The sequence below is a fragment of the Zingiber officinale genome, chromosome 5B (genome assembly GCF_018446385.1).
Source record: "Zingiber officinale cultivar Zhangliang chromosome 5B, Zo_v1.1, whole genome shotgun sequence".
Taxonomy (NCBI): Eukaryota; Viridiplantae; Streptophyta; class Magnoliopsida; order Zingiberales; family Zingiberaceae; genus Zingiber; species Zingiber officinale.
The window spans coordinates 95,582,110-95,591,813 of NC_055995.1; the positions used below are offsets into that span (position 1 = coordinate 95,582,110).

A 9,704-nucleotide genomic window follows, 5' to 3' on the forward strand; every position below is an offset into this window, starting at 1 on the left:
ATTAGCCACTGCAAATGAATCTGGAACTAAAATATTTTCAACTGTCGATATATTTTTGAAAAGGAAAAAAAAAAACACTCATAAAACTATACAGAAGCAGGAAGAAATCCAAGCAGAATATTGGCTCAATTATCTCCGTGCCAAATCAAACACCGGGAAGCTTAATGGTTAATTATGTCACTAGCTTCTGGATAAGCGAGGAATTCTGACTTGGAAGGCCCATTGGTGCTATTGCGTTTTATGGTAAGCCAGGCGTCTGGACTGGTTGCCGAAGCCATGGTAGCGGTAGATGATGCCGACGACGCATTCCATAAGACATGAAACGTTGAATGTCTCAATAAATCGCATGTCGGATTCCCGGGACTTGGGATTTGAAAACTTTAGATACTCTTCGTGCACGGAGGATATGCGCCAGTTCTGTAGTTTTCTGAAACAGCCTACAAGGCAACCCGTGCGATGCTGCAAGAACACGCATAAAAGGCCATGAGGTTTTATCATTCGTGAATAAATCTGCCACGATATGGGCTAAATTTTATACCTTTCCTCTCTTGCAATGAATTAAAATGGGATGGTTCCTTATATCTGGGACACCAAAATAATTAATGAAAAGAGTCTAGCAGGATCATTAGTTGATCGAAAGGATAAACATGTGGTATGGTAAGTACCGAGTATGACTGCAAGAGCTCCTGTGATGATATCATTAGTTACAGTCGATAAAGTTTCCTGCATCAACAAATATCAAGGATAAGATCACATAATAAATCATCACTAATTGTACAGTTTGGAGCACCAATTTGTAACTTGCATGATTTGCAAAGCCTTTTACAGTTGAAACATCATTAGACAAGATGTTTTTTCTAAAACTGCAAAATCATGCGCCTTTAATATTATAATTTCTTGACATTCAAATATGAATTGTATAGTGCAAAATAGATCATTTGCCTTGCTATTAGCAGTCACAGATAAATCTGGTTATATTGGATGCCATCAATTGATCATATATTGACAACATAAAATGGTTGAGATATAGAAGTAATTGCAACTATTAGTTGTGGGTGTCGCTCTAAATATATATATAATTATGCTATTTCTACTTGCTAGTAATAATAAGCATATTTGCATCAGAAATAGTTCTGGGATGATTTTTCACCCCATTCTAGGACTTTCAAATACTACCTACAAATAGATCATGCTTCTAATATTGATTTACAGGACAAAAACTGCAGTTGATATCCAAAGACACAATGCGATCAGATAATAGCAAAATCAACGAATCTTATAATGCCAACATAATGTGGTTACTTTGAATTCATTTTGCACAATCTTCGTTTCCATAAATTTGAAGTACACTAATAAGTACGTACACAGTACTTAGCTTATTATGCAAATGAGAATATGTTGTACTTGAGAGATTGCAAGTGGACTCAGCAATGGAATCTGCACTATTTGTGCCAATATAAAGTATTTTTGAAGCCTGAAAAGATGTCTATAAAATTGTTGCAGTTGCTAATATGTGTTAATGTAAAATTGTAAATGAAGCTAAAAATGAAGTATAACTATACTTATGGTATTAGACGATCACATTGTTTCCCTTAAACCAGATGTCCTTACTCAACTATAATATTTATTGAGATCAAAACAATCTTATGGAAATTGCATACTTTTTTCAATCCATAAAACTCAGGTTATATATGACCAGATTTGCATTCAAACTATTCACTTCTGGTAGAGTCTTACTTCTTGTTTTAATTAATACAGATAAGGAACGAATCTACCATTAGTGTCTTACTTCTTGTTAGAGATAAACTATAAGGTATTTCTTCTCCAAAATATGAAAAAGACAATATTAGGAACGAATCTACCATTAGTATTGCTTTTCCCAAACAGGATTTCGTAATCAGTTAGAACAGATTGGAGTTTTTTATTTTTATCAAACCTACAAAGTTGGTTTGATTGTTCTCAATTTTTTGTACTTGTCAATCAAAGTAACATGTGAAGCGACAATATTATGCAACATTGTGCAATGAGAAATAGAGAACAAGACGGAAAGAAACAAAACATACTTACCCTGGTGCCTCCGACCCCAAACTGGAAGAGCCGGATCCTGTCCGACTTCGCAAACTCAGTAACCTCCTCCGAATATTGCTCCGAACAAAGGCACCTGCGCAGATGTAAAGGCCTCAATCAAAATCGAGATTGCTTCCGAACACAAAAAAAGCAAACCCTAGACAATGCAAGAAGCTCAAAAACAGAAAGGGAAAAAAAAAAAAAAAGAATACGGATAAAGAACGAGGGACTCACACGATGGATCTCAAGCTTAGAGTCTTCAAAAACCGGACGTTGGCCGGCATCGGGAACCCCGATCGGTAGATGCCGTGCTCGACCACCCCAAAGTTGCAAGGCGGAACCAAAACCTCGTCCTCAGAGACAGCACTCGGCGCGGCCTCCACCCGCCGCTCCAAGATAGGCCTGGAAAGCGCTTCTTCCTTCGGTGGTGCCGCGGGGGCTTGCAAGACCATCATGTCGGGGGACTCCGACGGAGGGAGGGAGGCGACGCCGAACCGGGATCGCTGTAGATCGATGAGCAAATGGCGCGGAAGAGGAGAGAAGAGAGAGCACACGAACAGCGATCCGACTCAGCGAGAACGCACAACCGCATCGCATCGAGGCGACGCTATAAATAGGCGAGGAATGGTTCGACGAAATATCGTTCGAGATGAACGAGGATTCCGGATCCCGTCCCATCGAAATTTAGACTTCGCGATAGGGCTGCAGAGTGGGACCATAGGAGCGGGTAGGGTGCGGGTACGCGATTTACAGGATTTATGTCTGGTTCAGTTTGGTTCGGGGAACTTACTGAACCGGTCCAACTATTATATTATCTTAATTTTGGAAAGGTTCCAATGCCGTTGGAAAGGTAGGAAATACCCAGTCAAATTTTAGATTTTTTTTTTAAAAATTAAATCCCTAACTTATATTGATGGATATCCAAAATAAGCCAATAAATTTCTTTTCTATTTTTTCTGTATTTCCCTAATGTATCTAAAGAACTCTCGAAATTTTTTCACCCATAGCTTTGAAGTTTAATTAACGGTAATTTTAAAATACTATTTTAATACGAGCATGGGGTGGATTAATGTCTCTCTAGTTGTAAAATTTATATTTGAAATTAATTCATAATTTGATTTATTAGCATGACATAAAATGCAATAGAGGAAGAATGCCTTGTGCGGCTTGAGTTGAAATAGCACAAAAGCAATACTCTAGTGATCTTCATGCGACCAACAGAAGCTCACTAAGGACTACAACGAGTCGATCGAATACAAGTGTTCCGAAGTCGATCGCAAACACGAATTCGACTCGTTTAGAATGCAACCAAAGCCACTAATACTGAGGCGTCTTATTGCAAATCAAAGAAAGGCAAACGGAAGGAAATAGAGGAAGGGGAAGTCTTCCTTCTCCTCTGATCACATTCCGGGCGTGTTTCTGGATGCTTGTCTTATCACTCTCATCAGCTCGTCGGCCGCGATTCCATCGTTCGCATAAGTAATGAAGGGGCTTTCCTTCGGAACTGTATCTTCCTTTTGGTAGCTTCCAGCACTTCTTAGCAGGTCATCTGATCCTTTCCCCACAATCCCTTTCATGATCACTGTTTTATGATATCCCGATATAAGCTCTTCATGATCTGTATCACCTCTTTCTCCCAGAATCACATACATGTCAGCAACATTTAGACCCCAGCGGACATACAAGTACCTTAACAAATTCATCAATGGAAGACATTTTATTAGCTTTCTAATAAACACTCAACATATTTACAGGAACCTCCTACCTGAGTGCTTGAGACCTTGATGCCAGCAGAGGAACAACCTGCAACCTGGTAGAGTTCCTGCAATACATAATATGGGATCGCAGGCCGCGCATTCTAAGCTTCTGACGGAGATCCTCGACAGTATTTGCCTGGATTAAGACATGGTATAAGGTGCAATCTATCAGCATTAAGTGCAAGACAAGAAGTGTTACTGAACGTACCTGAGTAGGATCTTTAACCTTAAATGATATACAGTAGGCATTCCTCGACTCGAAATCCTCCTCTATGATGGTAGTAGACGAGTTCATCAACTTTAGCAATGCCCTCTTGACATCGTCGCATCCCCAGCGGTACTCGATGTGTGTGGCATAATCAGGGTCGGCACACAGCTTTCCTTCTGCATCTGTGCACTGAGCGGTGCCTGGGTAATAAACTTCACTTCCACTGCTACATATCAGAGCATCAAAATCTGTGGCCGGAATCTTCCCCGACTTCAACAAGTTCAGAACCATAGAAATAGGCATCGCTGTCGAGAGAGCAAAACCCGAGATCTTCGACATTTGAGCATCTGAGCTTACAGCCTTGAAGAGGTCCTGTATCACCTGCAACATTTTCTTCTCAGGAGCTCCATTGCTATCGTAACAATCAGCAGCTATCACGTATAGCCATCTGCGCCTTCGGAGAAGTGGATACTTATTGCTAGAATTCCCTGCAATCTTATTTTGCTTATCGATGTTATCGGTGGCCTGCGGTTTGGGTGTTTGGTTCTTTATCTTGCTCAGGATTCTTCTCACTTGATCCTGCATCTCGGGGTCGTTATGTTCTTGTGCAACTTTCTCTAGCTCAGTAGGATCATGCCCCAGCGAAGTGCCTAAAAGGCTTCTCTCACCGTCGACGGAAAGCCGAAGAGATGAGTCGTAGACATCCATCAGAGAGTCTCCGAATGATTCCTCGTCGAGGACGGTGTCATCTGTCGGAGTGTCTGTCTTCCATTGTGGATGTCTTATCCTGCAAGCGGCTATTCTAGAAAGATAAGTTCGGCAATGCTCAGGCCATGAGAAGAGATGGATGTTCTTCCACCCATTTTTCCTGCATTCATGCCACAGATTCTTCTCTGAGACCAGCTTCAGTAGTGCTTCAGCAATAGCCCTCTGATCATGAGGGTCGACGAGTAGTCCGTTGTGCAAGGCCTGAAACACTAAAATGGTAAGAGCCTTAACGATCTGAAAGTAATAAGTCGACGTCGTTTACCCCATGAATATCTACAGGTCCTCCATTTTTGGTGGCCACCATTGGGAGTCCATGAGCAGCAGCCTGCCATTTTTTGTTTGCAATTGATGATCATCGATTCATTCGATGGCAAAGATTCATTGGGTGAAACTCACACACCTCGATTAAGGTAAGTCCAAAAGGTTCTACTAGAGCTGGGTTTATGAAAACCCCCTTTGTTTTTGCAGCAAGTCTGTATATGTCAGGAACATCGGATTGCTTGTGATGCTTAGGGTAAGCCACGAGTCCGTAGAGATCATACTTGTCGATCAATTTCAACACCATTGTGAGAACACTAGCATTGCCACTAGACATCTCATCTATGTCATCTCTATTTCCCATGATCAATGTCTGCGAACAGAAGAAAATTTTCTGTCTTTAAGAAAAAGAGAAATCATAGATCAGAAGCAGAACATAGAAATGGTCTCACGAGATTAGCAAGCTCTCGCAGCGGACGACATTCTCCAAAAGCTTTCAGAAGGGTGGTGATGTTCTTCTTAGGGTCTGGTCTCGATAAAGCCAAGATCATCGGTTTGTGAGGATTTGTAAAGAAACGCATAACCTGGAGAGGGAGCCACAAATTTACGATAAGGAAGAAGTGCAGATTGATGAACCGCCTAAGCAGAGTACTTGCCTCGGACCATATAGGTGGAAGCGATCTAGGCGAAGCCTCGTCTGCACCAGTAAGATCTAAGTCTCCATCAACATCAGCTGTATCTTCCTGGATCGCTACACTACTGAAATCCATACCAGGAGGGATAACCACCATTCTCGGCATGTGTCGCCCATGGCAGTTGACTCCCCGTTTAGCTCGGACTCTCAACACCCTCTCGAGTTTGACGTCGAAACCATCATAAAGACCCCACTGCTCATCGATCTCTTGTCCAGTGCTCGTTATGACAAGCTCAGCTGCGTCCAAGGAGAGCTCCTCTGCTTCGATTCGCCTCATTATCTTATACGTGGCGTCGATATCCTCCTTGGACTGTCTCCCCTGTTTCAGAAGTTGTTCCAGTTTGTTCCTCCCCAACGAATGGCCCGTGAGAACCATGGGAACGTTCAGTGCGCCTGAAAGCAGAGCAGCCACATCACCGGCATCGGCATAATGGCCGTGAATCACGTAAGGCCAAACAGGTTGCCCCCCGCCGATCTGCTCCCCCAACACCCTCGACATATTGAGAATGTGAGCTAAAGCTCCATCTACGAATTCCTGTAGATAAGGCCAAAGCAGTTCTTTCCGAAGATACGTATCCCTCGGACCACAAGGTACGCGTATAATGTAAGCTCCAGCACTCTCTCCGACATGATTTCCATTATGATCGTGGGTACGTGAGGTTAACATCTCCGTCGGCTCCCCGTAACTCCAGTCTACATCGGGAGACGTTACTTGACGAGTGAAGAGATCGACCCTGTAGACCCTCGGCGTCATCGCTAGAGCTCGAGCAAGCTCCACTACGTATTTCACCTGTAAATTACAAACAGAGTATACAACTGCCACCGACAAACGAATGAGAACAGAACGAGAATGAATGGCTTGTTTATCACCTGACCACCTGTATCTGAATCTCTTCCTAATTCCATGTTTTCACCCCGAACAAGGCCATGCAAGCTGATGAGTACGATGTAGAGTTTCTTCTCTTTATCGTCATCCGACCAGAGCTGGATATCGGAGAAGTTTCTCTGAAATTTTTTCCTCGGTGTCTCGCATGGCACCATTTCGGCTACTGTGTCGCCTTTCTCCCCCTCTGAGAGGTCTTCGGACATGTCCTCTGCTGCATCTCGCAGGCCCTGCTCCCGTTCCCTTCTACGATTTGCCGACCTTTGAGCATCCTCCCATTCAAACTGCAGATAAGTCTTGCAAATTTCAGAACAAGCATATCCAATTCACAACTGAAAGAATCCAGGAACAGAGGCAGATAAAGAACCGCAGAACTTCATGCAAGAAATAATCAAGAAGTTACTGAAACCCAGACGACGACGATGAAGAATCGAAGCGCACCTGTTTCTTCTTGCGAGTGAGGTGCCAGATGCGCCAGCACATGTTCTCGAGCCTCGTGCTCCTCTCCCGCGAGTTGCGAGTCGCCACCACCTTGATCCACGTCCGGTGGAGATCTGTCTCGTCGACGCCGGTAACCACCTCCTCCACGAAATACTTGATGGGATTGAAATGCCCGCCACCGCCGCCATCTCTCACGCTCACCGGCGAGGACACCTTCTGGTCGTCCGCCACAGCGCCGCCGCTGTCCAGAATCGCCTCCAAGTATCCATTTATCCACTCGTTCCCCGCCATCCCCGCCGCCTCGAATCGAATCCTCCAACTCAAACCCCGGACGACAATACTCCTTTTCCATGAAGAAAACCCAAAATCAAAACTTATGGCGACAAGATAAGCAAAATGCGGTGCAAGTCACCAAAACCTAAACTAGAAATCAAATCGAAAAGATGAGAAAAGCGATCAAAAGAAACTCGTGATGCCCCACCTGTCTCCAACCAAGAACACGGCTCAATCCAATTGGTGCGTGCCAACAGCTGTCTCCCTTTCGGAGATCAAAAGTGAAAAATGAGAATGGAGGAGGTAACGCCAAGAAAAGATTTGGTTTTTAACTGACGAACACGTTCAGAATCGGGAAAAGAAGAAGAGAGCTTTACGATCAAAATGGAGTTGTGAATCGGATTTCCCTAGCAAAGCACATCATGGCAGAAACTTTATTTCCCTCACGTCGAGCGAGAGCAAATTGGCTAGAGACAGAAAGGCCACGTCTTAGAACGGAAAGAAAGCAAAGGAGAAGCTTGCACGTGGTATCTGAAACCGATGTCACGTGTCAAAGTTGTGGCACGCCTGGGTCTTCAGATTGCCCGATTACTCGAGCGAGACTTGCGGCCGATAAGCTTTGACCCTGCTGCTCTGTGTTTTCTATTTAATGAAGAAAAAAACTCTACTGTGATATTGATTCATCGTAGCTTAGCATGGAAGAAGATTCAGCAAGCATAAAGTAAACCCCATGAGCACTTGGAAATCTGAGAAGATTTAAAAGAAAGAGTGTTCTTTCTTCGAAGGGAATTTTTGTTAAAAATAGCCGAGTTTTACACAGTATTAGAAAGTGAACCAGGAAGACAGAATAATTTTCTCAATATATTTCAATAATAAATAAATCGTTTATTTATAGGCTAAACCATAACTAACTCACTAACTCCACGTTACATTACAATCATTACCTTCTTATTACAGCTACATACTTATAACCATTGACTTTTACTTACTAATTAAAACATGTATCAATAATCCCTCCCTTAATTTGATGTTTCTATTATACTAAATTATAAGTACTTTGAATTAAGTTAATATGATCAACCGAGTTAAGTTAAATTTTATGATTTTGATTCTTTGTGTCTAAGTATGCAGAGACTTAGGAACACAAAAAGTCAAATGAAAAACTCAGCGAGGGATGAGAAGTTGCAGAAGAGTACATCGGCAGACGAGAAAGATGCACACGACGCTTCCAAGGGACGAGGAGCTACAGAAGAATACACCGACAGACGAGAAGGACATGCACGGCGCTTCCGAGGAACGAGAAACCAGGTAGGAAGATTGCTCGAGGAGAAGGCCGAAGTTGGATTCGGATGAGCTCAACTTTGGACTACCGGAGATTTACCCAAGCAATCGGATGAGTCAACTTCTGAGTTGACTGAGTCCAAGCACCCAGACTCCAGACACCCAAACCAGATCCAGACGCTTGGGATGTTTCGACCACATCAACGAGCCATTACGAGTCGTTGCCGAAGAGGATCAGTACAGAGTCCACGTCAGCCAACTCCAGGTATTCGGTGTTAGTATTAGCCCTTAGAATAAATTATGAGATGATTAACAAGGAAACTTTTGTATCATATTTCATTAATAAAAGAAAAAGTTTATGTTTATTATATTTACTTCAGATATGTGTTAGATGAATAAATATAATAATGTCCTAGGATAGTAAATTATAATCTACAATATATCAATTGGTTGATAGAATAGTGGAAGACTGATATATATATATATATATATATATATATAATGCATGACAATGCTCAAATAAGTCAATATAAGATATTGAACTCATTTGGTTAAGTGAGTCTACTTAGAGATCTAGAAATACAAAGATTGATAAGAAAATGACACAGTCTATGTCTCATGGATCAATCTAAATATCAAGGATAAAATGACCAAGTTATATAAGATAATAGACACAAAAAGGTTAGGTCGGATTTCGACATTCTCATCACTTGGATAACACTAATACATTGCTAGATGTCACTTATTGTTTATGTATCTAAAATGTTGTTTTAGAGACATTGCCAACATTATGAGAACTTATTGGTGCACAAAGAACATGTTGATTTGGAGATGGGTTTATTTTAGTTTGACTAAAATATGATAGACTCTAAGATTATAGGATTAAGTCTAATCCGAATTTGGCTCATTGAGTTAGTCTGAAATGAATTCGGATTAGACTCATTGGATTAATGGGTTAGACTCATTGACTTATTGGGTTAATGACTTATTGAGTTAATAGTTATTCCAATAGATTAAAATCTAACTTATTAAGAAGATTAATGGAGATTAATTCATTATTAATGGAAGAATACC

The 9,704-nt window shown here is 41.8% G+C and overlaps 2 protein-coding genes across 2 annotated transcripts; both read right to left on the reverse strand.

Moving 5' to 3' along the window:
- Window positions 1–228: 228 nt before the first annotated feature.
- LOC121986848 (tyrosine-protein phosphatase DSP3-like) lies at window positions 229–2,522 on the reverse strand. Its single transcript, XM_042540783.1, has 5 exons — window positions 2,302–2,522; window positions 2,068–2,161; window positions 666–723; window positions 539–582; window positions 229–459 (listed from the first exon to the last, which is right to left on the reverse strand). The coding sequence occupies exons 1-5, from the start codon at window positions 2,520–2,522 to the stop codon at window positions 229–231; spliced, it is 648 nt and encodes a 215-aa protein (XP_042396717.1).
- Window positions 2,523–3,210: 688 nt separating this feature from the next.
- Window positions 3,211–7,460, reverse strand: LOC121985068 (sucrose-phosphate synthase-like). The gene is made up of 9 exons (XM_042538335.1): window positions 7,077–7,460; window positions 6,623–6,919; window positions 5,715–6,542; window positions 5,511–5,642; window positions 5,201–5,431; window positions 5,063–5,125; window positions 4,033–5,001; window positions 3,833–3,960; window positions 3,211–3,756 (listed from the first exon to the last, which is right to left on the reverse strand). Exons 1-9 carry the CDS (start codon window positions 7,365–7,367, stop codon window positions 3,468–3,470), a joined length of 3,228 nt encoding a protein of 1,075 aa, XP_042394269.1. The 5' UTR covers window positions 7,368–7,460; the 3' UTR covers window positions 3,211–3,467.
- Window positions 7,461–9,704: the final 2,244 nt, after the last annotated feature.

What these genes read in the sequence shown, in the direction of transcription:
- LOC121986848 (XM_042540783.1), bottom strand. Translation starts at nt 2,522, where the DNA reads ATGATGGTCTTGCAAGCCCCCGCGGCACCACCGAAGGAAGAAGCGCTT. An exon ending in CTAAGCTTGAGATCCATCGT is followed by an intron (nt 2,162 to 2,301) that starts GTGAGTCCCTCG and finishes ACATCTGCGCAG; the next exon opens with GTGCCTTTGTTCGGAGCAAT. An exon ending in TTGGGGTCGGAGGCACCAGG is followed by an intron (nt 724 to 2,067) that starts GTAAGTATGTTT and finishes TTGTTGATGCAG; the next exon opens with GAAACTTTATCGACTGTAAC.
- LOC121985068 (XM_042538335.1), bottom strand. Translation starts at nt 7,367, where the DNA reads ATGGCGGGGAACGAGTGGATAAATGGATACTTGGAGGCGATTCTGGAC. An exon ending in ATTCAGATACAGGTGGTCAG is followed by an intron (nt 6,543 to 6,622) that starts GTGATAAACAAG and finishes TGTAATTTACAG; the next exon opens with GTGAAATACGTAGTGGAGCT. An exon ending in AGGTTAAAGATCCTACTCAG is followed by an intron (nt 3,961 to 4,032) that starts GTACGTTCAGTA and finishes GTCTTAATCCAG; the next exon opens with GCAAATACTGTCGAGGATCT.